Genomic DNA, 27,819 nt, shown 5'->3' with positions numbered 1-27,819 from the left:
TAAGAGTCAAAGAAAAAGAGATTTACAGCATGGAGGGCAGTTTTATCTTGTCTTATCACCAAACTCAATGCCAGTCACATCGACTCCAACTCATAGTAACCCTGTATAGGGTTTCTGAGTCTGTAAATGTTTATGGGAACAGAAAGCCTCAGCTTTCTCCCAAAAAGCATGATGGTCTGAACTGCCAGGCTTGTGGCTCACAGTCCAGTGCTTATCCTACAGGCGTTACACTAGGACCTGTTTGTCTTACAGATCACTGTAAGTCTAAATCAATTCAATGGCAGTGGGTTTAGGGTTGTTGTTAAGTACCGTGGAGTCGGTTGCGACTCATAGTGACCCTACATAGGGTTTCTGAGGCTGCAAATCTTTACGAGAGCAGAATGCCTTATCTTTCTCCCACGGAACAGCTGGTAGTTTCGAACTGCCAACCTTGAGGTTAGCAGCCCGATTCGGAACCACTACGCTACCAAAGCTCCTTAGTTTAGGGGTTGTTGTTTGTTGTTGTTAGGTGCCATCGAGTCGGTACCAACCCATAGCGACCTTATTATGCACTGCAGAATGAAACATTGCCCGATCGTGGGCCAACCTCACTACTGTTACCATGCTTGAGTCCATCGATGCTGCCACTCTGTTAATCCATCTCATTGGGGGTTTTCCTCTTTTTCTCTGACCCTCCACCTTACCAAACACGATATCCTTCTCCAGCAACTCGTCCCTCCTGACAATATGTCCAAAGTATGAGAATGAAGTTTGGCCATCTGGTCCTCCAGGAAGCACTCTGGCTGCACTTCTTGCTAAATAGATCTGTTGGTTCTTTTGGCAGCCCATGGCACTTTCAATATTCTCCTCCAACATCATAACTCCAAAAGCATCAATTCTTCTACAGTCTTCCTTATGCACTGTCCAGCTTTCACATGCATACTAGGGGTTACTTTGTCTATATTTAATTCCCTCTATTTGATAATTACATGGACTGCAATAAATGTCCTTGGGCTTAGTAAACCATAATGAAATATTTAGGGACAGGGTGTCTACACTTTATTCTCAAGTAGGGGGAAAAGTGTACATACTTGAATAAAATTTGCCTGCACACAAGCCTATTGCAGTTGATTTTAACTCAAGACAGTACCACTTATACCCCCTTAGAACGAGAACTGAGGAGCTATCGTTGAGATGTAAACAAAACACCGAAATGAAAGACAGAGGCCTGGGCTCCAATCGCAGCCTCACCACTTACTCTTCCTGGGGCAGCAAACTTCACATCTCTACGTCTCAGTGCCCTCCTCCTATAGAATAAGGGTGGTAAGATGTAATGTGCCCGCTTGATTGATAACAAGCATGCGAAGGTAGTAAAGTAAATACTCAATCAGTGTTAGCTGAACCTTAGTGAGAGAGGCCTGTTAGCTGGTTACAGGGTCTTCTTGTGTTTAAGGCTCTTGAAACTAAAACTCAAAGGAATGCATTGTCAAGACCACATACATAGTTTGTGCCTTTTGTGAGCAGCTTCAAATGAAAGTCCATGTGCCTCTTAGAACAGTGCCCCAAAGGCAAATCCTATGTGCACTTGGCCTCACTGAGTTTGCATAATCTTTTGGAGATCTAGCAGAAAGTTTAATATTAAAGCCGTTTGTTTTTAAAGTTTACCACTAACATTTCTTGTTCATTTGTTTTGAATCCAAGGGAAAATACCTTGTCAGTTGGCCATGAGCAAGAGGGACTTAGAGTGGATGTGGATCCACTCTTTTACAGAATATTTTTGAGCTTCAACTAACAGAATGAAAAGCCTCAGACCAGTTTACAGGCCAAGAATAAATGAGAGATGTTGCAGTGCTCTTTTATCCTTAATAACCTTTTTAGCTTCTTTGGACCTCAAGAGTTGGGACAGAGGGGAAAAGATATAGAACCAGTAGTTTGAGAAACATTGTCCCATTAAGAGCACAGTTGATTGTTGTTGTTATGTGCCGTGGAGTCGGTTCCAACTCATAGTGTCCCTGTACAGGGTTTCCAAGGCTGTAAATCTTTACGGGAGCAGAAAGCCTCATCTTTCTCCCGCGGAACAGCTGGTAGTTTCGAACTGATCACCCTGAGTTTAGCAGCCCGAATAGTAACCACTTCACTACCAGAGCATCTTACAGTTGATTGTTGTTGTTGTTAAGTGCCATCAAATCGGTTCCGACCCATAGCGACCCTGTACAGTGTTTCCGAGGCTGTAAATCTTTATGGGAGCAGAAAGCCTCATCTTCTCCCGCGGAGTGGCTGGTAGTCTCGAACTGCTGACTTTAAGGTTCGCAGCCGATTCATAACCACTACGCTACCAGAGCTCCTTTACAGTTGATTGTTGTTGTTAAGTGCCGTCGAGTCGGTTCCGACTCATAGCTACGCTGTATAGGGTTTCCGAGGGTGTAAATCCTTATGGGAGTAGAAAGCCTCATCTTTCTCCCGCGGAGCAGCTGATAGTTTCGAACCGCTGACCTTAAGGTTCACAGCCCGATTCGTAACCACTAAGCTACCAGAGCTCCTTTACAGTTGATTAGTACCCTGAAATAGTCAGTGTCCTTGTCAGGCAGTAAGATTCTATGGGGAGGGCACTGTAGACATCTCTGCCCCCTACTGGAGTGTGGAGGGCCTTGTTGAGGGAATTCTGAGCTCAGTCTCCAAGGATGAGGAAAACAGGGAAGGAGATAGATAGCCCAGGCTTGCCCTTTGCTCAGGGGAACCTCTTAGAATGGAAGGAAGATGGGCTAAATTCACATACTTATATAATCTATAACTTTGTGAAAGGTGGGTTTCACAAATGGGAAAACAAAAGCTGAGACAGCAGTTAAGTACAGAACCAGAATTCAAACTTAGGTCTGTTGCCAGAGTCTGTGTACAATGAAAACAGGAAATTGTTCTCTATGAAATTATTGAGAAAGATTAGAAGGCAAGAGTTTAAGGAGCTGGCTACTCCTCTTTGGTCTAACCTCTCTCTGTATATTGTTAAAGTACTTCTGTACAACTTACTTGTGGCATCGAGAATACCTTGAGCCCTACATTTTGCAAACATTTCTGGGGAGCAGTGCAGCCCCACTAAGAAGTTAGATGCTGGGCTTGTCAGTTGAGCTTAGGTTCTCTAAGAATTAGTCCCCACACCCCAGTTTGATGTGACTCAAGTTTGAGCCTCAGCAAAATTACAGATTGCTGTGTTTTTTTTCTGGAGTCCTGGTGTGGCACTGTAGGATAAGCACTGGACTGCTAGCCACAAGGTTGGAAGCCCCATATTGGGCTGCTATGAGTCGGAACAGACTCGACAGCACTTAACAAAATGTGTTTTTCTGATGTTCACATTTTGAAACCATGAACCTGCTTCATTTAAACTTAAAATATTTGAAAGAACAAAATGCATGCTTTTCCTGAATACCATTCACCTGAACAGTTGAGGCAAGCAACCCACAACAGTCAGGCCTTCCTGTATGGAGTTCTTCAAAGGAGAGAGAGATACAGGATCAGTTCAATCCATACATACATTCTTCCAGGCAACGAATACTTACTGAGGGCTCTCTCTGTGCCTGGCTGATCAGACTAGCACAGCCCCATCCTCACTGAGTGCACTGTCTAGTGGAGAACTGACCCTAAACAATCAACGTAAGTAGTATATGCTTACTGTAGAAATGAATGATAGGAAAGAAGGTATAAGTGCATCTAACAGGAAGACTTAAGTCTATTTTTGGAGGACTCAGGGAAAGATCTCTGAAGAAGGTTTTTTTCAGCAGAGATAGGAAGTATTGGTATGAGCCAGGCAAAGAGAGAGAGAAGAGTTTTCCAGGGAGGAGGAACAGCCATGTCCAAGGACCTTGAGACAAGAAGTTGCTTATTGAGTTCAAGGAGCATGCAAGAATCTGGTAGGATTCTTGCTAGTGAGCAAGGGGAGAATAGCACAAGATGAGACTAAATAGATGGGACAAGACATGCAAGGCCTTCTGGGCCAGTTGAAGGAATGTCACTTGATTCTAAGAGTGATGGGAAACCATCACAGTGGTTTCAAGAAAGGTCGATCTGCCTAATGTGAGGCGAGTCATTTGGTGCAGGAACAGTGGTAACATACTGGTGGGTAGTGCAGTGGAGAAACTATGGCCGGATCAATACTTTGAAGGACTAAATTGGAAGGGTGATTCCCAGGGCTCTGCCATTACTGAGTGGAGAAAGAAGACATGCTGGGAAGATGAAGAGCTGCTCAGTTTGACATTTAGGTTGGAGATCCCCATAGTGTTTGTTTGTGATGATAGCAGCTAATCTGATACATGAATAATTTCTTTTATGAAAATCAACACAATGCTGGTCCCTGAGTTGGGAGGTTAAATATATCCCAACTGTGTGACTTTTCCAACATAGTCTTTGCTGTCAATCACCACTCGTCCCTTCCTTCAAGTCCCAGGGTTCTGCAACATCTCACAAAACTCACAGTCGTCCAGAGAAATGGCTCACACAATTGTGGAGATTGGCAAGTCCCAAATCTGTAGTTTAGAGTTCAATCTGGAGGAATCTTCTCACCCACGTAGTCTCAGGAGCTGAGGAACCCAAATCCGCAGGTCAGATAACAGGCTGTTGATGTACAAGGCTGCAGGAGCTGGTGAATTAAGTTAGGATTTACAATATATCACAAAATGGGGAAATTTGACTAGAAGGGCCATAATAATTAGCTGCCCTGCACCTGCGTATTAATCCAAAATGTAATAGTGATAGTCTTATCAGCCAAAATATCTTGAGTTAGACACTACTTAACAGATCCATTACATAAATTGCCTCACACAATCATCACACCAACCTCTGATGTTAAGAACGCCCATCCTTACTGAAGCGTAAAATTCAAGGCCTGGCCAAGTAGGCCCAAATGACAAATCCACAGCCAAGAGTTCCTTCCTCTTAGACAGTGCTTTAGATGGGCACTGCCAACAGTTGTGACTTTGAATTTCCTGCAGTATTTTAATGAACTACAAATTCCTTTTGCCAGTCTCACCCCTAGTCTTCCCTATGCCACCCTATTCAGCAAACCTTTCCATTTTTCCAAGTCATTTTGTAGTTTTTTTAAAAAACACATGCACTGTATAAAAAAATCAAATTCTACTAAAAGGATTTTTTTCCCCTAGGATCATTGTCCTGTAGCAGAGTAAAAATGGGTCACATTTCCCTGCTTAAAACCCTCCAGCAGCTCCACTTTGCTCACAAAGGCTGAAGTTGTCTTTATGGGGCCCAGCCTGCCTTCTCCTCTCATTTAACTACTGAATTCAGCTCTGGTTTTCAGGGGAAATGTCCTGGCTTTGACATCTTTGTCTCTTTCTCATCCTTCTGGACTCAGCTCAGAGGTCTTTTCCTGGCATGGCTGCTTTCCCCATTCCCCACCACACAGTTGCTGTTTTTATCACAGCATCATTTTCTTTCTTTCATTGCGCTCACTACAAGCCCTCTTATTTTGTTGGCTTACTTCATCAATTTTCCTGGAATATGAGCTCCATGAGGCTAAACTCAAATCTGTGATTCTCCACTCTTTTCCTGGAGTCTTGCTCTGTTCCAGACATAAAGTAGGTAGGTGCTTATTGTAAATTTGTATTTACTATTGAAAGGATCCTGCAGTTATATCTCAAGGAAGCTTTGGTCCCTGTTTCCTGACTTTTGGAACACTCTATTGATTGCAGATATATACATATATATAATTTTTTTTTTAATTGAAATTACAACTGAGTTCATTGCTGTCAATTTGGAGGGACTTTACCTGGAAAGATACCTGAAGGTTGGGGAAAAACATATTGAGCTATTATTTAAGATTTTTCTATTTTTTGAATTTTTAGACAGCCTGTAGTTCAATCCTTTTAATAATGGTATCAGTGAAGGTGTCATTATACACTCTTTATAAATGAGATTGAGAACATGATGCTGTACTTTCATGCAGATGAGAGTCAAAGTCCTCAGTTCTTCTTTCTCAGTCTGCCTTGTATGTGACCTTGTGCTGTTTTACCCCCGAATTCCACACACTTCCAGAAACCTCCTGGGGCTGGCCTATGGACTGGGGATGAGATGCCTTATAGCTTTTTTTTCTCCAGCTATTTTCAGACCTACAGAAAAGGTGAAAAAAACCAACACCAATCCGTACTTTAAATTGATTCACCAGCTGTTAACATTTTGCCATGTTTATTCTATTGATCTATACTGTTTTTTTTGTTTTTTTGGCTGAACCAATTGAATAAGTTACATCATAATTATATCAGCATGTATCTCCTAATAAGGATATTCTTCTACATACCACGATTGTTTCATGCTCAAGAAATTCATCAGTAGAATTACCTAATGTCCCGATAGCGTTCCTAATTGGTTGGGTTTTATTCTGAGCAATGATCCAGTCAAATATCAACCACTATATTTGGGTGTCAAACTCTCTGGTCTCCTTTGATCTCGAATAGCTCCAGCCTTTCCTTGTTTCATGACATTGACTTTTTTTTTTAAGAGTTCAGGCCAGTTGTGAATGCCCCTAATTTGGATTGTCTAATTGTTCCTTCATGATCAGATTCACGTTGAGCACTGTTGGCAAGAACACTACACATTAAACACCCTCTTTCTCAGAGTATGACAAGCAAGAGGCAATAATGTCAGTTTGGTCCTATTATTGGTAACGTTAAGTCCAACTCTAAATGTAACAGATTTCTCCAAGTTAACTCTTCTGTTATTAATAAGTGATCCAGATGGTAGACTTTGAACCCATGAAAATCCTACTCAGCCTTTCACTCAGTGGTTTTAGCATGTTGTTGATCATATTACTAGCTTGCAAAATGTGACTTTTTACTTATACATTTACTAACTGGCCACCTTCTAGAAAAATAATCTTTTCCTTTTCCCACATGTTCTCACTCACTTTTTTTCAAGGTCATAATTTAATCTTGTCATTACTTTTAAATGCTCAAGTACGGCCAATAGGAGCCCTGTCAAACTGGCTCCTATGTCCTTTGGACATGTTCCCATCCATTTTTAAGCATTCCTTTACTTCCTTGTATAAGATAATTACGGTTCTCCCTGTAATTTCCTTATCTCAGTCCTAGAATCAGTGTTTTCTCTAAAAAGTGGTTTTGGTGGGGAATGGCATTTAGAAACCAAAATCTGGTTATATGTGTGTTGTTTATTACTGTATATTTCTGCTTCAAGGCTCTCTCTCACAAGAGCTAGGAAATTTAAAAAAAAAAATTTTTTTTAATGCAAGTTTTAAAAAAATACAAGTTGATAGAGATTCTTCACTAGTACTATAGGGTTCTTTCTCTCCTTAATTCCACACCAGAATCTCTGTCCTCTTAGAGAATCCTTTTCCTAAAACATGAATATTTATCCATTTACTCTATCCCACAATATATATAAAGTACTGAACATCCCACAATATATATTGTACTGAATCAGTACAATAAACTTACTATATTCAGTATTCCCTGGTTGTTATTATACTTTAAATAAATCTAAGGATATCCAAAATTCACTTGGATTTTCTTCTCTGTGCTTACACTAATTTGAAAGTTTTGCTGATTAATATAGGGGACATTGCTTAAAATATTAGAGGAAACACTAAAATGAATTTTATTATTTAATATGTAAAACTTCTTGAGGACCAAGGAGAACAAGAACCAAGCCACCCTTTGGAAATGGAGTTATCATAAGTCCATATGGCCTTGGACTTGTATTCCAGTAGCTGGTCAATCCCTACTAAAAATGGATTTCCTCTTCTTAAATGTTAAAGGAATAGAAAGCCATTCAGATCAATCCAACAGACTTTTTTCTTCTTGCAGAGCACTTACGGAGTTCCGTGATTGATCGAAAAGACTTAATAATCAAAAGAATTAAGCCCAAGCCCCAGCAAGGTGATGACATCACAGTAGTGGACGTGGAGAAACATATTGAGGCCTTTCGCTGTCGCCTGATCCAGATGCTGGGGGAGCCCCTTGTCCCGCAGCTCCAAGACAAAGTGCACTTGTTGAAGCTCCTGCTCTTCTACGCCGCAGACTTGAACTCTGATGACACTGCAAAGACCACGAGTGGCCCCTGAGGTCCTGCTGAGCACCTAACACCAACAATACCTCCTGAACTCTGTCTACCGGAAGTTCTATAAAGTATGGCAAAGTCGTTAAACCTTACAGGACCAAGCCTATCTTATTTATCTGTAGGTTTTAATAACTTTCTTACTTTAGAAGATATCTTTTTTTGATAATCCTACCCTAGCCTGTTCTCAGATATGGCTTAAATATACAAGGTGTATATATATTTTTTTTAATAAATTATTTATCTATACTTTCTTTTTTTTGAAACAGGTAATAACTATATGCACTGTTATGTTAAACATTTCAAGACGTGGGAAAAAAAAATAATAAAGAATCCTTCTGTTGAACAAATCCTAGCCAATAACGTTATGTCATTCAGGGTACTGACAACTTGTTTCGAGAAGACGACTTACATGGCTCTTCCATTTTTCCACAATGAAACGTACACATCTTACACTGAATATCTGTTATACTGCCTATGCATTTGACTTTGTGGTCAGCCTATTAACATCTAGTGTAATGAAAGAGGGTAGAAACAAAGATTGAAACTGTTACAGATAACTTGATGTTAAAAGGATACAATAAAAAGGCAATCGTTTTTCAAAATACCAAGTCTACCATGCTTAACCCAACAAAAAGCCCAACTCTCTGCATTTGAGAAAGTAGTAAGGAGTTTTATTGTCAAAACAAGATACAAGCACAACAGAAGACACAAATAAATTAATTGTTCAGGTAATTCTAGACTCCAGGATCTTTCTATGGAAAGGTCAACTCCTATATATAATATCCAATCCAAAATCAGCAGGTATTTGAGATAAAGCTCAAGACAGTGACTGAACATGTAGACAGAGGAGAGCAATAAAAAGGCAGTTTCCCGATTTCCTTTCCTCGGTAAGTTATGGTTGTGTATAAAGGTACAAGGCTTTGGGGAAGAAATGCTTTCTTACAGAAAATGTTCATTTCTTCCATGCCCCGATGGGAAGAAAAAAAGGTGTCCAACCCTGTGAACAAGGAAATCAATCTGCACACTGAAATTTTCTCCCTTATGAAGTTTCTTTTAAAGTGCAAGAAAGTATTTGCAAAACTAGTGTTTGATCTGTGTGACACATACAAGAGACGCATTCCTCCGACAGCACTGGCCTTAGGACAAGGTGATCTAGTAGGTCCACCAAGAAGGCAAGGAGAGGCCACTTTCAGCACAAGTCTGGCTCTTAATTGTACTCAGATCTCAGACAGCTCTTAGTCCTCCTAACACGTCACGCCAGAACACAGTACCAGCCCAGTGTCCAGAAGTGAGAAGGACCCAGGTTGATTAGGCTCGTTAGTGGACACCTCTACGTTATGAATTGCCGGTGCTCACATTGATAGTGGTCTAAGAATTATGAAGTCTGGGTATGGGAACTGCACAAACAGTATTTACCTAGAAAGTCATGATCAAAGCTCTTACCTGGAGGAAATGATACAAAAATAGGTCATGAGGTCTCCCATATCACTGCTAAGATTAATTATTTAGTCTAAATTAAAGTGGTACAAAATGGCTTCTTCCAAACAATAAGGACAAGCTTTGCACTAATGTTTCTCAAAAGCCAATGATGTCGCCAGCTCTAACCTTGGTTTAACGTTTTGCTGTTGTTGTTTTTTTAATTATACCTTTCCTATGTCAAAGCCAAGGTAATAGGGGTATGGGGGACTCGAACCTAGAACAGAAAGAGCTCTAGAACCCAGTGGGTGTGAGCACATTCAAATCTCGGGGTTTGAGGTTATGGGTCCGGGGTGCTTGTTTCTTCCCTTCTATCACTGGGATGTCCATCTTGGGCGGCTTAAAGGCTGCTGGATCCCCTGCCATCCGGGTGGCCTGCACACGGATCATTTCCACTGGAGAGGGCTTCTGGGCTCCTCTGTAGGCCTGGGTGGCAAAACCACCTACAGAAGCAAAGCAGAGAGCAAATTTCAGCTGGGTTTCCATATGCAACATGGTGAGATGCCTGCCACACTGCTTTTCATTTGAAGGAGCTGCCGTACCTGAATCAGATTTCTGGAGGGGTCTCGGTCCAAAGAAGCTCCATTTATCTAATGGGTTTCTGTCCTTATCCCCACTTCCAGGATCCATGGTGCTAAGATTTGGGCCAGGTAAGGCTGTGGAAGGACCAGAAGTGAACCAGCCTCTGGAAAAGAGAAGGAATAAGAACCAAATATATCCTCTTCCTAAGCATCCAGGAATGTCTCACACCAAAGGAACAAGAACTAACAACTGTCCCTTCTCACGCTCAAACCACACGTGCAACACTGGCTCTTCTGAAACACCTTGAACTCAGAGGAGGGCTCACCTGGATTTCTGCTTAGGGGAAGAGTGCGGGGTGCTGCTCGGGGTGGACTGGGCGGATGCAGGCTGCTTCTCTTCCTTTGTGATCTCTCCACTCTGCAGCTTTAGTTTCTGTTCAGAGGGGTAAGGAGAGAGACTACACATCTGAGCAAGTCCAAAACAACTACGCTTGGGCATAAACAATTTTATTCACATTCTAACTTGAGGCAAAAGGAAAAGCATATTTGTATGCTTAGATGAAAATTGAATACTTCATTCCTTTGTTTTTGTCACGAGGTAAAAGTCCATCTTTTAAACATTCTACAACATACAGCAAACATCCTTGCAAATAAATACTATGCTAGAGCTTGTACTTTCAGAAAAGTGACTTTTCCACATTCACCCAGCCAGTACATGGAAGAGCGAGGACTCAAGCCTCCTGGGCCTTTTAAGCAAGGCCCTGACTTCTGTTCTCACAGTCTCTCCCAACATGCACAATCCCTACCATTCCCACAATTCCGAAGCCAAGAACCAGACATGCTCTTCTCTCCAATTAAATGCTGCTTCTGTGGTGCCTACCCCATTCTCTTTCTCCTCAGATCCTCTGCATTGACCCAGCACTGTGAACATACCTCTAACCAAGCAGCAGTCTAACAGGGAAGAGAACAATCTACTCAGTTCCAGATCAAGGCTCCCATACTGTCTGTAGCCTAATTTCTCTCTAGTATGCCACTGCTTAGCCCAAGCTACACCCCAAACAAAAGATGCATCAATCTTCTCAAATACCCAACATATCAATTTATGCATGCTGACAATTTGTTAAAAGATGAGGTTAGTTACATCAAGCATTTTGCCATTCTCATGCTCTGCTCTGGTGGCCAAGGCTCAGAAAAAGTGAGCTAACCAAGATCAATTTTACCATTCAACAGGGTGAAGTGCTCAGCTTGAGTTCTAAACCCTAAACTGGAAAGTTCTCTCTCAGTACAGTGTCAGAGACTAGCAATGCTCCTCTCTGGAACAAACTGTCTTGTCAGAGATCCCCCACCAGCAATGGATTTTTAAATTCACTGTGCAAAAGAATCATCTAGGACGTGCATCACAAAATCAAACAGTCCAGTGTCCTATAGCCCTATGGCCCAGGTCACCAGATTGGTATTCTCCCACATGTTGTATTTCATAATCCTTTTCTGCCATTTGTGCTCTTCTCCCCATGCCCAAGAGGTCTTCACTATCCCATAGTCAGAACTCAGACTCGATATGACCCACCTCGGCCTACAGAAAGCAGGTCAAGCTTCCTGGTGACATTTGGGACCCTTCACCCTTTTCCTTTGTTTCCCACTACCCCTTTATGGATCCCCTTCAAAAGCCAGCTTCTGTGACAACTTTGAAATAATGGGGGGGTGAGGGGTGAGAGACAAAAGAATGGGGGTATCCAGGGTCTTGTGGAATCCAGGTATCGTGACTGACTACATATGTGGTCTTGGGCCTTAGTCTCTTCATTTATGAACTATGGACAATAGTAGCTACTTCAAAGGGTTGAGGCAAAGATTAAGTAAATATAAGTACTTGATAAATCATGAAACACTATTCAGTATGAATGATGTGGTATTCCCTGAAAGGAATTCATTTGAAACTATTTTACTTATTCAAATATTTGGTCATCATTAACCTAAAAGTAATTCTTCATTCCAGTTTTTGAAATTAAAAACATTTTAATTCCACAATAGATTTTGATTTTTTGAATAATGCTGTTCCTTTCCAGTTAAACTGTTATCTCTGCTGATCTCCTAATCTTCCTCTCTCTCCCTCAAAGTTGACCACTTGTACAAAAAATCATCCACATGAAGTGCTCCCACATGTTCACTTGTGACCTCAAAATCTCATTTGATCCTCCTAACAAGAAATAAGCAAAACAGATACCTCACTCACAGATAAAGCCACAGAAGTAGGACGCAGGTGCTCCTGTGCCTTCAACCAGTAAGTCTATCACGGAGGGGACTAAACCAGTTCTAAATCTCATCTAATACTCTTCCCTCCACTTTCCACAGCCACCAACTGGCTGAGATGGCAACTTCGAAACCACAGTCATGAATGATGGTTTGTTCTGTTTTTGTTTTTGTTTTTAAGCTCCTTAGGAATCAAGCTTACGTGGAGTGCTTCTGCCACTCGAAGGTACTTGATCTCCTCGGTGGTGAGGCCCTTGTGGGGTGTGTAGCCAGCATCTCTCAACCCTGCCTGCTGCTCAAACCGTTGAATGCTCTCCTGAGTCTGTTCTGGAATGAGAAGAAATGACAGTCATGCCCACTCCCTTCTCCCATCACAAATGAAAGGACAAAACAGATATCCGCTGTTCTCCCAGGAAGCAAGAGAGCATGATGACCATCTATCCATCCAAGGAGGAGGGTTCTTGAAACAGTCATCTTTCAGTTATTGAAAACCTCCCAGAGGTTCTTTCCCGGGAAGGAAGCTTTCCTTCACACCAAGCTAAAGAACAGGGCGCTCCTAAAGGGACAGCTGCATAAGCTTTAGTCCAACACCCCCTCCCTTCCTCTTTTTAGACGTGGTGGCATTGTCTTTGTATTTCAAAAATGCAACATGCACTGAAAGCTCTCCAAATTCAAAGTTTCCTAAGATTAAGCATCCTTGTCACTCACAAAAAAACCTTTGCCAAAGAGAAACAGACCACATTTAGACTAAATGGCACCTAGGAACCAATCAGATTCAACCCACAGGGAACCTCCCTTGGACCAGCCATGGTCGACTGGCCCAGCGTTTCTCATGTGTGAAAGTGCCTCACAGAGCCTGGCACAGCAGACACGTAGCTCAAGGTTAGTTCAGTCTGCCCGGCTTTCTCATTAGTCAGTCAGAATGTAGAGTATGTAATGGCTGAGTCTCTGCTCACTCTGTACACACCCTATGGTCAGGACATAACAGCTGTGGCCCAAAAGTCTAGACACTGGGTGTCCGTTAACAGCTTAGGCATTCCCCCTCCAAGGAAGTCATTCCATCAGGAATAGAAGCTAAAGAAAAAGCCACATTCACACAAATACGCTCCAGTTTGACCAGGTAGTCACCTGAAAGTCTAAAACCAAATGGTATGTCTACTATGTCTGCAATTACATAAAAATGTGCATATGTTGACGTGAATAAGCCCCCAATAAGAATCTAGGTGACTAGCATATTGGCAGGGCTCTAAACACTGGCAAATGAACAGAACTCGCATTGTTCTAAAGAACAACAGCTCTCTAAACACTGCTACAACACATTTTCAAGCTTTTAAAATACTAGTAGTTGCTGATTCATGACCCTGGTGCATTTAAGTGTGAACAAGAGAAGGCAAAGCTTGGACTTTTGGTTCTTGGATGAATACTCAAGGAATTGCAAGGCACACCAATGCCATCCAAGAGATCAAAGAGGGTTTCCAACTTCACAAATGAACCTGTCAGAGAAACCTCCCTGTACCTTGTCCGTGGCACTGTTGACAAGCAGAGCTACAAATCTACTTATTGTTAACCTCCCACGACAACCAGAGCGCTCTCCAAAAAAAGTCTTCCATGTCAGGTCTCATTAGGACCACAAATCACACATTCTCAAAAAGAGAAAGGCCTGAACGCACACCAGACTTGGTCCTCTTCTTCTAGGGTCAAATCAGAGTCTTTTGAAGGAGGTGCCTTCTCCTACAGTGCTCCAATCACAGCAACAGCTCCAAACACTGGGTCAGACTCCTGACACACACTCCCCACCTCCACCTGCCAGCGAGGTACTGTTATCCCCATTTATAAAGGCCACATTGCTCAAGGCCACACTGACATTTGTGGCAAAATTTGACGGTATCCCTAAAGCTGCAGGAACACACCAGATGCTTAATGCTTGGCCAACTTTCTACCTGTTGTTGTTAAGTGCCATGAAGTTGGTTCCAACTCATAGAGATCCTGTATAGGGTTTCCAGCTGGTGGGTTTGAACCATCAACTTTACAGTTCAAATCAACCTTGCCTTGCGGTCAAGTACTTATCCTACAGTGCCACCACCAAGACTCCAATCGATAAATGAATCTTGTGTCGGTTTGGTTCCATTAAGTGGGTTGTTTATTTTTAAAATCTTGCACATTTAGGTCTCATTAGGTCAACTGGTTCCTAAATGGACACAAGATTCATTTATGGAATCTTAATTTGACAATATAATTAGGACTGAGTGCTAACACTGATTATGTTTGCATAATCAGCCACAGACTGGAGGAGGCCCAAACTACTTCCCACCCAGATTTCACTCCACTCAGAGAGTAAAGAGTGCTTACTTGTGATCAGAGAGTTCATGATGATATGGGTGGCTTTAGCCTTCACCACCGGGACTTTGTCCACATTGTCAGTGACCGATGACAGGGTCATGGCTGGGGAGGATACACTGGCCTCTCCTTCCTCCACCTATTCAAGAGAGGTTAAGGAGGCACTTGAGCAGGGAAGGGAGTCACCATCAAAACACTCCCTTAGGGAGGAAGTTACTGAACTATCTTTTGTCAGTTCAAGGAGGAAATACTCAGAGAGGTTTGGTTTTTCCCACCCAGTTAAGTAGGTATTTTATTCATATTTTGCAAGTGACAAAAGATGAGGACACATCATGAGTAGTTTGAATTTATATAAGTGGGAAAGTCTGAATCTGAAGCTCTGAAGTCTGATACCTTCCCAGCCTGTATTCTTTCCAATCTACTCTGCTACTCTGTCCATAAGGATGCAGAAGAAACTCCTATTACTAAGCACTGTTCAGGTACCAGGCACTGTGACCCACTGCGACCCACTGCTGTTAAGTCGATTCTAATTTGTAGCGACCTTATGGGACAAGAACTGCCCTGTAGGGTTTCCAAGACTGTAGACCCTTCCATAAATGGAAGCAGACTGCCACATCTGGCTCAAACCGCTGACCTTTCAATTAGCAGCCAAGTGCTTACCCACTGCACAAACCAGGACTCGGACTCCTTGCACAGCATTCACTGCTAAGTGCTTCTTAAACTCTGACAAGCATCAGAATCACCTGAAGGCTTGTTAAACACACATTACTGGGCCCTGCCATAGAGTTTCTAATTCAGTGTCAGAGAGGGGGCTCAAAACTGTATATATTTAGCTCTTTAACATTAATGTGAGAGAACAGGCAGCAATCACCTGACACCAGACTCAGGGCTGGCAGGGAGGCAAGAACTGGGTTTGTTCTCTGTTCTACTTCCTCAAAGGAAATGAAAAACAAGTAAGATGGTCAGGTAGGAGAGGAGCAGAAAGAAACTCTGAAATGTTGTCTCATCAGTTACAAATAGGATTTATATTTTCCAGCTGTGACCTTGCTTGGTAAAACTCATTGCCTCCTTTGGAAGATGGTTGATTCCTAACCTGTGGCTTGTTATTAAGTGCTGTCGAGTCAGTTTCCACTCATAGCGACCCTTCAACAACCTTATAGTTAACAGTGCAGTGTTTATCCTACCTATAATGCTACACCAGGAATCTCGTGAGAGGTTAGAATAAATAAAGAATGCACGTAATGAGTCAAGTTGAGCTTTCCTTTGAGAGATAGTTGTTTTAAACTGTCTGCTGTTCCAGCTAGAGCACAGCAGAAAACTGGAAGCCCGTTCTCTGCCTTGTGAGGTAATCACAGCTGTTAAAAGAGCCTGCTCTGCCCTAAAGACAGTGTCCGGAGCATGGCTTGTTTACTGCCCTCATCCCGTGAGTCCCCTTGCCTTGGCAGCCTAAGCAGGTTGCTGGGTCCTTTTCTCCTAATACTTTTTTCCTGAATATTTTCTCCCTAACAAATGACTGGGTCAGACTGGAATTTCCCCCCAGCAGCTCTGGTAGCGTAGTGGTTACGAATCGGGCTGCGAACCTTAAGGTCAGCGGTTCGAGACTACCAGCCGCTCCGCGGGAGAAAGATGAGGCTTTCTACTCCCGTAAGGATTTACACCCTCGGAAACCCTGTACAGGGTCGCTATGGGTCAGAACCGACTCGACGGCACTTAACAACAACAACAACATAGAAGACACTTTCCTAGAAGGAGCTCCAGTTGAGAGTTAAGTAGGGAGGAGGGGAGCTCACAGAAGGAAAGGATCAACTGCAGTTTATCAAGTGAAAGTTAAGATGGGAGCCTAGAGGCATAATATCAGTTCCACACCTAACATAGGCTAAGCCTTAAATCCTCTAAGTTCATTTCCACCATCTCTGAGATCAATTATTTCCATCTCCCAGATGGGGGCACTGTAACTCAAGGTGAAGTTGTGTGCCTGTGATCACAACTGTTACACAGACCATTTGGAATTCCAAAGTCACGTCTGTTTCAACAGATGCTTGCTGTAGACATCCTTTCAGGCCCTGAGCTACCTACCACATTCAAAGCTGAAAGTTCAGTGAAAGCGTAGCTGCAGATGGCCTTATACGCATGAGGAACCAGAGGTGAGAGAGACAGAGTACCCACAGTCATAAAGCTCAGGCTTCAAGATCAGGACTGCAGCAAACATGCAAGTACCTATGAAGCCAATCAAAACTGCACAGAAGGGTTGCCAGAGCAAGTCCAAGTGCAGTAAGGTGGGGGACAGGGTGTCTGAAGACCCTGGGAAGGTAGTGACTATTCAGAGAACAAATCAAAAAGGTTATCTGAGGAAAACAACAACCTCGGGGAAAAGCAAACATGTTTGCGCTATAGCTTATTTTTACTCCAATCCTTCAAGTGACTTTTGCCCTTTGCTAGAAGCTGCAACTAGAAAACAAACTTAGACCGAACCCTGCCCTTAAGAAATTTAGAGGGCAATTACATTCATAGGGATGTGGTAGGGGTCTATGGTACAGTGGAAAGCAAAAAAGGGAGAGATGGCAATGTCAGGAAAACCTTCACAGGAGCTGTCTGAACTAAGACTTAATCCATACCATTAGCCAGGCAGACGTAGTGGAGAGGAGCAAACAGAAGAACAGTATGGGGATGTAAAATGTTCTAGGCAATAGGGGCAGTGTGAAACACAGACTTAGTGCAGAAAATACAGTGATGGCTGCAAGAAATCATAGGTACACCTTGTAAAACAATCACTGGAGAAGGGCAGGAGAGAAGGAAAGGGTCTGGGTCATGCAGCATTTATGAGCCAGGCTGAGGAGCTTGGATTTAATGCTGTAGGTACTAGGGAGCTAAGAAAAGTTTCATGCCTGTTCCAGTTTTGATAGTTAAAAGCAGATCATACCAACTTCAATTAAGGCACAGAAAACATACACAGGGAGTGGTTGCTGCCCAGTTCTCCTGGCACAGGGAGACACTAAAGGCTCTGGAGCAAAGGAAGGAGAGGGTTGCATTTGCCCAAGGGAATCAGAGGGGTCACAGGTACCTTGGCGAGGTGCTGATACTTGCGCTCTGGAATCACTGGCTTCCAGGGGATGCTGCCCAAGTCTGATGGAGGAGAAGTCATGGGTGTAGGGTCCTCGAGGGCGTCGTCATAGCTGAATGCCCGGCGATACATCCCTATGGGCAGGGACATCTTGCCTAGAGGCCCACTAGGCTCAAGCGCTAAGAACAGAGATACCTGTCAGGATTGGTTCAGTAACTTCAGACTAGTAGCCTCAAATCAATCCGCACAGAAGAGAGCTCTAACCACTTCTGAGACAGATAAACTGAACCGGCAAATCCATTCACATAAAGGGACTACCACTAATCCCTTCATCTGTGCCTGCCACTTTGCATTCTCCCCTTAATCCAAGCAGCAGCCTCAATCATTTCATTTACAGGTTTAAGTTCAATTTAAATTTACCTGAGCAAGGTTACACAATGCCAAAGTGCAGGGTGCAGTCCAAATCTGGGTTTGTGTCCTTTATGCCACGGACGATGCCCCCCCATTACACTCCCAAGGCTCTTAATTCAGCCCAGAGTGAGGATATGATCTTATAAGGTTTCACTGGGCTCAAAGTAAGTGGAAGTTCTTGTTCCCATTTTATAAACTAAGGCCTAGAGATGAAGTGATGTTCACATAGAAACATGGTCTGACTGCAAATCCTCTGCCCTTATTCTTGTTCTGACAAGAAATATTGTCCAGCATGACCTCTAATTCAAGTGTTCTATAGAGTCCTGGTGTAGCGCTGTGGTAATGCACTGGACTACAAGGTCAGTTTGAACTGCAAGGTCGGTGGTTCAAGCTTAGCAGCCGCTCCTCATAAACCCTATACAGGGCCACTATGACTCAACGGCACTTAACAACATAAGGTTTAAACAGCTGAACCATTTTCCATCACAGAAATTGTTGATAAGCACTCTCACAAACATAGGCCAGCTGAGCCTGCCACCTTCACCTCCTGGAACTAACTGGTGGAATGTCCTGCTGTAAAGCAGGCAGCAGGGACAATTCATTTCAAGGGCACCTTTTCTCCGATGCTATGCCAGACCAGGGAGCAAAGCTCCATTTGTTTTGTTGGCCAATCCTTTGCTATCAGGACTAATAACCAGATCCTGCCTTCAGGATAACATTTCCCCGTTGCTAAAAGTCTATAACCACTCTCTAAGACATGTCTGGCAATAAGTCCAAAACCAAAGACACGTCATTTATCTGCCTGCTGGTTAAACAGCAAGGGACCAATCAGCTGTCATTACTCTTACTATTTATAGTAATTACAAACAAATTCAGACAGATTCGTAGTTGCCAGGGCTTGGGGAATGACTGCTAATGGGCATCGGGTTTCTTTGGGGCAGGACAAAAATGTTTTCAAACGAATGGTGACGGTTGCATAACCTTCTGAATACACTAAAATCCAATGGATTGTGCACTGAAAGGGTGAACATTATGGCACGTGAATTATATCTCAACTAGCGCAAACACACAAAAACCAAACTACACCAAGCCCCATATCAAGTAGGTTCAGACTCACGGCAACCCTACAGGGCAGAATAGAACTGCTCCTTCGGGTTTCTGAGACTGTGTCTTTATGGAGCAGACAGCCTAATCATTGTCCCAGGGAGTTGCTGGTGGGTTTGAACCAACGACCTTTTGGTAACAGTTCAATGCTATCCCACAGCTCCATGAGGGCCCCTGTTTAAAACACACAAAAATTACCTTCACAGTCATAATCTAATCCCCATTAAACACAGATTCTTCCCATTTGCCAGCTAAGGAAACTGAGACTCATGTTCAGTGACTTGCTCAATATTACCTAGCTAGCAAGTGTGGGGCAGGGAGTGGAAGGCAGATCTAATGCCAGTGCTCACATCTTACAACAAACACTATGTTCCGCACACAACAAAGCATTCAATAGGTGAATGTAACTCTCAGCAGGTTACAGGGAGGTTATGGTAAACACAGAAACAATGAAAGATACAAAACTGCAAGCGATGATGTCAGAGATGGAGTCATGCAGCAAGACGTCTATTAATCCACCTCTCAATTCAGCCACTAATTTGGGAGCAATGTTCAAAACATCCATTAACCACCAGCCATCCCAATAACCTGTGGCCGTCAAGTGAATTCTGACTCAGTGACCATACAGGACTGAGAAAAATGACCCTGTTAGTGTTCCAAGGCTGTAACCTTTACTGAAGCTGATTAGCCACCACAAAGCTGCTGGTGGGTTTGAATCACAAACATTTTCCTTAGCAGCCAAGCACTTAACTGCTGTGCCACCAAGGCACCTTCTATATAGCCTTCCTAATAATAATTACAATGTTAGCTAGTATTTATAAGGAAGCAGATCCCAATGATTGTTGCTGTTGTTAAGTGCCATTGAGTCTGCTCTGACTGATAGCAACCAGTGTAGGGTCCAAAGAGCAGCTGGTGGGTTTGAACTGCAGACCTTGCTGTCAGCAGTCCATGCGTAGCCTACAATGCCTCACCAGTATTCCTGGGGAGTACACCGTATTTATCACTAACTTATAACTCAAGTTTTCATATAGTTTATATTCACTCTTCATAGCAACCCTGAGGGATGGATATAGGCACTATCATCTGGATTTTACTAAGAATCAGAAATTGAGTGACTTCAATTTAATTAAAAATTATCTGCCCTTCCCAGAAAAACAATCCAAGGAGTGACCACTGAACATTACTGTGAGCATTTTTATGAATCAGTTCAATCTGACATTAAACCAAGTGGTGCCTTTTGCCCAGCCCTCCCTCCATCCCCACCCCCCAACTAAAAAGATGATGAAGTTTATCATTTTGGCACACATTATTTACAATACAAGGACTACAATACAAGGAATATACAGCCCATTCTGGTTTCTTATTTGATACCTATGGGGAAAGTGAAAAATGTGTCATATCCTTACAGGAAATGACTGTTTAAAGTTAGGTAACATTTAAATGACCTGTCTAGTAGCAGAGAGTAACCATTAATATATCATTTAGACGACGTGATTTCTGTCTAGCTTAAAACACTGGAGGCAAAACATGATTTTACCAAAAAGAACTAAGTTTACCAGGCACTTCTGGTTGTCTTGAAGCCATTGACAAGACTGGGATCCAGATGCTTTTTCTATATAGAACTCCAGAGTTGAGTCCCTGCCACCTAATAAAAATAACAGAGGGCATTTTCTTACAGTGAACACCAAAGAATAGCGCTAATGTTGTTTTATTTTGTTTAATTTGTTTTGACAGGCACACAGAGTTTGATGGCTTGTTTACAAAGCTGAAACACACACAAACACCAATGGATGACAATCATGTTAAGAGATTTAAAAAAATAAACTCAAAGGTCTCGCCACACCTGTGGCTGATCGTAACATGTGAGATGGCAAAGTCAAGGTATTAGACATAGTGAAAGTCACCTTACCACCGTGAAATGATGTGACGATTATGCTGACAGACAGATAATAATGAGGAACATGGTCCAGCTGCTGCAAGTTAGCAAAGCTTCCCAGGAAGAGTCCATCCAGAGTCTAATAACAACAAACAACCAGCATTTGTACCGCCCTTCTGTTCAGAGTCTGCCCAACACTTCCCCTGTGTTCATTCTATCACCACACTGGCAGAGCTCTCATAACCATACATTTTAAACTTGAGTCACAGCAAAGGGCTGGGTACCAAAGTAAGTAAATTCATTCAATACTGCTAACACTGGCCAACATTTACAGGGTCTTACATGTGGCACTGGACCCAAGGTCAGACTAAACTGCAAGGTCAGCGGTTCAAACTCACCAGCCACTACTGGGAAACCCTGTACAGAATCGCTATTAGCCGGAATTGACAAATGCACTTCACAACAAAAAAAGTATCTTGTTTGAACCCAGTAAAGCAGGCGTTATTGTTAAATGTCTTCTGGATGGTTCCGACTCATAGCGACCCTGTACAGGGTATATCGGAGGGTATAAATTGTTGCAGAAGCAGAGTCTCATCTTTCTCCCACAGAGCTGCTGGTGAGCTCAAACTGCGGAGCTCGTGGTTCCCAGTCCAGGGCTTATCCTACAGACATGGCGCTCTCTAAAGCAGGCAGTATTACCCACGATTTTACACGAAGGAAACGAAATAGCAGAGCAGATAAGTGATTTGTCCATGGGCACAGATAAATGGCCTTTGTACAACGGAGAATTCACCCAATTTTAAAGGGAGTTAAAACAAGAGAGCCAAGTTATTTGCTTTTAACTTGCTACACTGCCTCCATCCTGATTAGGGCTCAAGGGACAAACCAATTGGTTCTTCACCAGAAATCACCACAAAAGCCAACGTTTAGCCATTCTCCTGGCCCAGGACACATTCCCCACCGACACCCACCAGCAGTAGCCCAGCCAGCGCCGCAGAACTCACCGCCCCACAGGCCTCTCCTGGAAAACATACAAAACAATGCCACCAGCATCTGAAAAGCTAAATCTTAACCCAATCCCAGGGCCCAGCCCGCGAGACTAAGGGAAACTAATGAGATTAGGCCCGGGTCGGCCCCAGGCCAGAGCCTCCCAGAGGACAAGGAAGGACCTAGGGCTGAACCTAGCCCAGGCAGTGGAGGAGCATCGCCTGGGTGAGAAGCAACTCTGGGAGATCCCTGCCAGCGGGGCGAGAGGGGCAACGGGAAGTCCGATTGAGCCCTGGACCAGAGCAAGGGGTGAGAGAGGTGTGGAGGGACCGCGGGCTTGACTGCAGAGCCAGCAACGCGCCCCCGGGATGAGCGAAGAACCAAGTCCAGGGAGGGCCCGGCCCGGCTGGTCACCTGTTCCTCCCTCGCCGCCGCCGTGGGGCTCCCTGAGGCTCGAGCTCCGGCACTAAAGAGGCTTCGAGGACCCACGTCTCCCGAAGCGCTGTGGCGCAGTCCGGACCCAAGCCATGGCGCGGACAGCGCTAAATCGGCAGCAACTAGGGCCTAAAACGCCAACCGGCAAACACCGGCTGCCAGGACGCGGCCGGTGGCCACAGCTGAAAAAGCTTCCGGAGACTGCGGCACTTCGCGCAAGACAACTTGCGGTACTCGCGAGAGCTAAGGAGACTCTTGGGGCAGTTGGGAATTGTAGTTCACAGTCGGGAGGCAACACGGCTTTGGAGCTGGGAAGGTGAAAGGCCAGATCACAGCTACTAGAGTTGAACTCACCTGCACCGGGAGGAAAAGCCATAAATACTAACCTAAATGTTGGGTATCATTGGTTGGATATCATTGCTGATGTCCGATGGATCTTGACTAAAAGCAGAGGATATCAGAAAGATGTTTACCGGTGCTTTATTGACTACGCAAAGACATTCGATTGTGTGGATCATGACAAGCTATGGACAGCATTGTGAAGTACGAGTATTCTGGAACACTTAATTCTGCTCATGAGGAATCTGTATCTGGACCAAGAGACAGTTTTTTGAACAGAACCTGGGAACACTGAATGGTTTAAAATTAAGAAAGTTGTGCGACAAGGTTGCATTCTTTCACCATACTTATTCAACCTGTATGCTGAGCAAATAATACGAGAAGCTGGGTTCTATGAAGAAAAATGTGGCATCAGGATTGGAGGAAGACTCATTAACAACCTGCTATATGCAGATGATACAACCTTGCTTGCTGAAAGTGAAGAGGACTTGAAACATTTACTGATGAAGATCAAAGACCACAGCCTTTGGTATGGATTACATCTCAATGTAAAGAAAACAAAATTCCTCACCACTGGACCAATAAGCAACATTCTTATCAATGGAGAAAAGATTGAAGTTGTCAAGGACATCATTCTTCTTGTATCAACTATCAACACTCATGGAAGCATCAGTCAAGATATCAAACGACTTATTGCATTAAGCAAATCTGCTGCACAAGACCTTTTAAAAGCGTTGAAGAGCAAATATATCAGCTTGAGGACTAAGGTGCACCTGACCCAAGCCATGGTGTTTTCAATAACCTCATATGCATGCGAAAGCTGGATAGTGAATAAGGAAGACCATAGAAGAATTGATGCCTTTGAGTTATAGTGTTGGAGGAGAATATTGAAAGTGCCATGGGCCGCCAAAAGAACCAATAGATCTGTTTTTGGAAGAAGTGCAGCCAGAGTGCTCCTTAGATGCCAAGATGGCCAAACTTCGTCTCTCATACTTTGGACATACTGTCAGGAGGGACCAGTCGCTGGAGAAGGATATCATGTTTGTTAAGGTGGAGGGTCAGAGAGAAAGAGGAAGACCCCCAACAAGATGGATTGGCCAAGTGGCAGCATCAATGGACTTAAGCATGGCAACAATAGTGAGGTTGGCCCAGGATCGGTCAGTGTCATTCTGCTGTGCATAAGGTCGCTATGGGTCAGTACCGACTCAATGGTACCTAACACCAACAACAAATGTTGATAGTTCAGGTTCATCCAGCGATACAACTGATGCCTTGTTACCTGCCTTCGTAAAGATTGTTGTTGTTATTAGGTGCCATCCAGTCAGTAACAACTCATAGCAACCCTATGCACAATAAAACTAAACACTGCCGGGTCCTGCACCAATCTCACAATCGTTGCTATGTGTGATCCCATTGCTGCTACCACGGTGCCAATTCATCTCGTTGGTTGTATTCCTATTTTTCTCCAACCCTCCTACTTCAGGGACAGGTCCCTCCTGACCATATGTCCGAAGTATGAGAGTCGAAGTCTGGCCATCCTGGCTTCAAAAGAGCATTCTGGCTGTACTTCTTCCAATACAGATTTGTTTATTCTTTGGTCAGTTCACGATACTTCGAATACTCTCCTTCAACACCATAACTAAATTGCAACAATCCATCTACAGTCTCCTTATTCAATGTCCAACTCACACATATATATGATGTTATTGAAAATACTATGGCTTGGGTCAGGCACACTTAGTCCTCACACTGACATGTTTGCTCTTCAACACCTTAAAGAGGTCTTATGCAACAGATTACCTAACGAAATACGTTGTTTGGTTTCTTGACTGCTGTTTCCTTGAATGTTGATGGTTGGTCAGAGCAAATGAAGTCTTTGACAACTTCAATCTTTTCTTCCTTTATCTTGATGTTATTTATTGGTCCAGTGGTGAGGGTTTTTGTTTTCTTTACATTGAGATACGACCCATACGCAAGGCTGTGGTCTTTGATCTTCATCAATAAGAATTCTAAGTCCTCTTTGCTTTCAGCAAGCAAGGTTGTATCGTAAAGATAACAGCCAAGAAAACTCTGGGAGCAATTCTACTCTAATACATGGGGTTGCCATGAGTTGGACTTGATTTGATGGCAAAGGGTATGGTTTTAGTTGTTTTGTTTTTAGGTGTCTAAGGAGTTTGGGTGTGGCACTGTGGGTTAATGCACCAGACTGCAAAGCTGGTTGATCTGCAAAGTCGGTGGTTCAAGCTCACCAGCTGCTCCTCAGAAACACTATACAGGGTCATTATGGGTCAGAACTGACTTGATGGCACTTAACAACAACAACAAGGAGTTCTGATTTGGCACTGCAGGATAATGTTTGAATTGCAAGGTTGGCACTTCAAATCCACCAGCCGCTCCTCGGAAACCCTATACAGGGTCACTATGGGTCGGAACCAACTCGAGGGCACTTAAAAACAACAACAAGGAGTCCTGGTGTAGTGTTATAGGATAAGAACAGGACCACAAGGTCAGCTTGAACCACAAGTTCAGCAGTTCAAACCCACCAGCCTCTCCTCGAAAACCATATACAGGATCATTATGAGTTGGAACCAACTTGATCAAGGCACTTAACAACAACAGAAACATGTGGAGCTTCAAAAACTGGAATTGGCCAAGTTGTCTCTCAGCGATGATCCTCCATTCATCCAAATCATCCAGCCTTCCTACTTCAAGAACAGAATTCTGCCTATCTGTCTTCCTCTGGATTCCTGGTGTAGCGCTGTGGGTTAATGTACTGGACTATAAAGTCACTTTGAATTTCAAGGTCGGCGGTTCAAGCTCACCAACTGCTCCTTGGAAACCCTATACAACAGAATCGCTATGAGTCAGAACCGACTTGACAGCTCTTAACACCAAAAACAGCCTTCCTCTAGAAGGGCCCCTAATGGCACAATGATACCACTCAAACCAGGAGAAAGATGTGGTGTCTTAAGCTGAGTTCCCTAGAGAAGCAAAACCAGTGAAGCATATATATGTGCATATAAAGAGAAGTTTATATCAAGAAAATGGCTCACCTGTCTTGTAGAGATGTGCAAGTCCACAATCTGTAGGTTAGAAGTCAGGCTGGAGGCTTCTGACTCATATAGCTGCTGAACTGAAAACTGAAGGCTGCTGACAACTCCCAGAATCAGCAGGCAATAAAGCAGGTCACTGAATCAATTCCAGATGAAAAACCAGATGCACCAGAAAGCAGCAAGTATCTAATATATTGTGGGGTCCTGGTGTGGCGCTGTGGGTTAATGTGCCAGACTGCAAAGCTGTTTGAACTACAAGGTCGGCGGTTCAAGCTCACCAGCTGCTCCTCAGAAACTCTATACAAGGTCGCTATGGGTCGGAACCGATTCGACAGCACTTAACAACAACAACGTCTAATATATTGGATGTAGGCCACACCTCTGAGGAAATTTCCTTTCCATTGATTGGTGCTCATAGCAGATCTCATCATAGAAGTGATTGCATGATATTAGATCTCATCATGGGGATAACTACATCTCAACCATCAAACCTGACCCACTCAAGTTGATACAAAACTTTATCACATGTGACAATCTGCTTCCATAGAGATTGTTGTTAAGTGCTGTCAAGTCAGTTCTGACTCATAGTGACCCTGTGTAGGGTTTCTGTGGAGCAGCTGGTGAGCTTGAACCGCTGACCTTGAGGTCCAGTTTTTGTCCTACAGCTGCAAAGCAGGACTTCATATAGATCGTTGTTGTTGTTAAGTGCCGTCAAGTTGGTTCTGACTCATAGCAACCCTGTATGGGGTTTCCAAGGAGCAACTGGTGAGTTTGAACTACCGACATTGCAGTTCAAATCGACCTTGTGGTCTAGTGCATTATCCCACAGGGCCACCTTGAAAACCTGCTGAGCAGTTCTATAATGTCTAAGGAGTCCTGGTGTGGTGCTGTAGGATAAGCACTGGACTGTGGAATTTCAAGGTCAGTAGTTCAAACTCATCTGGACCACTATCCTTTCTTTTTTTTTCTTAAAAAAAAAACTTTTATTGTGAATTGAATGATAGTTTACATGGCAGAGCATCAGTTGTACATTCAATCAGTTGCATCTTATTTCATTGTAATAATTACAATTCCCTTTTTTGATGTACACAGAAATACTCAGGAATATACCATCGTTTAAATAACTGAAGGGCACATTTTGCAAACCAGCCCCCTGCCCATCAGCACACAGGCTTTCCTCTTCCTTGAGTTTAGAGTCCTCATATGCTCTATCTCTCCATGTCATTGTCACTGCCTCCAACTCTGGTGTCCCTGCCACTCTAGTTAGGATCCCACACTCCACTCATGCTCTTCCCTTTTGCTGGTCCCAGGATCCTCTGTTCCTGGAATGCAAGACCAGCCACTCCCCCACTTTTTGTTACACATCTTCTACCTTTATAATTGTGACAATCACAATTCGTCCTAATAACAATTGCTCACAATTCCTTTCTTGCTAGTCCAAGTTCTTAGAAAGGTCCTCTTACTAGCCTGCAAACATCAGCAGTCAGGAATTTGGTCACTAGAGTGGTTGCAAGTGGATTATGTGCATTTCTAGGGCCCTTAGTCTGAGTTCTATCTGAAAGCCACCACCCCTCCCATCATACAAATGTCCTACACGTCAGTCACTCCACATGGCAGTGCTCTGGAGTTTTACTATGGCCAAGTACTTCATCCAGGAAGGGAAAGAGTTGAAATTCAAACCCAGCGCTGAGTGTCCACTATGGCCAAGCTACCAGCTAAGAGCTAAGTCTTGACTGCAGTCATGCCTTGACTTCAGCTTCTCCAACTCAATTTAGCCTGAAGCAAGACCTTTGAAGGAACATTCCCAGTGAAGGAGCAACTTGAAGTAACACTTCCCTCTAGTGGGCAAAGATTTCACTGAAGAAATTAATTTAAGAATACTCAAGAGGGTTAACATCAAACTGTCCTATTGTTGTTAGG

At 43.4% G+C, this 27,819-nt stretch overlaps 2 protein-coding genes across 2 annotated transcripts in view; one reads left to right on the top strand and one right to left on the bottom strand.

Annotated features, from left to right (window-relative positions):
- SIMC1 (SUMO-interacting motifs containing 1) overlaps window positions 1-8,056 on the top strand; it is an 82,119-nt gene extending 74,063 nt beyond the window's left edge. Inside the window, exon 12 of the mRNA XM_006873497.1 lies at window positions 7,800-8,056. Within this exon, the coding sequence (XP_006873559.1) occupies window positions 7,800-8,056 (257 nt within the window). The remainder of the gene's footprint in view (window positions 1-7,799) is intronic.
- A 1,629-nt stretch (window positions 8,057-9,685) lies between these two features.
- Window positions 9,686-21,223, bottom strand: KIAA1191 (KIAA1191 ortholog). Its single transcript, XM_006873476.1, has 8 exons — window positions 21,119-21,223; window positions 20,766-20,854; window positions 17,695-17,873; window positions 14,646-14,772; window positions 12,499-12,623; window positions 10,376-10,482; window positions 10,071-10,213; window positions 9,686-9,971 (listed from the first exon to the last, which is right to left on the bottom strand). Exons 2-8 carry the CDS (start codon window positions 20,791-20,793, stop codon window positions 9,763-9,765), a joined length of 918 nt encoding a protein of 305 aa, XP_006873538.1. The 5' UTR covers window positions 20,794-20,854; window positions 21,119-21,223; the 3' UTR covers window positions 9,686-9,762.
- Between the last annotated feature and the right edge of the window lie 6,596 nt (window positions 21,224-27,819).

The sequence above is a fragment of the Chrysochloris asiatica genome, unplaced genomic scaffold (genome assembly GCF_000296735.1).
Source record: "Chrysochloris asiatica unplaced genomic scaffold, ChrAsi1.0 scaffold00242, whole genome shotgun sequence".
NCBI lineage: Eukaryota > Metazoa > Chordata > Mammalia > Afrosoricida > Chrysochloridae > Chrysochloris > Chrysochloris asiatica.
This window is presented reverse-complemented; position numbering and strand designations above follow the sequence as displayed.

Excerpts from the sequence above, each read along its gene's own strand:
- KIAA1191 (XM_006873476.1), bottom strand. The coding sequence starts at position 20,793 with ATGGCTTCAAGACAACCAGAAGTGCCTG. Across the intron at positions 14,773-17,694 it reads AGTATCAGCACCTCGCCAAG|GTGGAGGAAGGAGAGGCCAG; the intron begins GTACCTGTGACC and ends TCTCTTGAATAG. Across the intron at positions 10,483-12,498 it reads GAGTGGCAGAAGCACTCCAC|AAACTAAAGCTGCAGAGTGG; the intron begins GTAAGCTTGATT and ends CCCTCTGAACAG.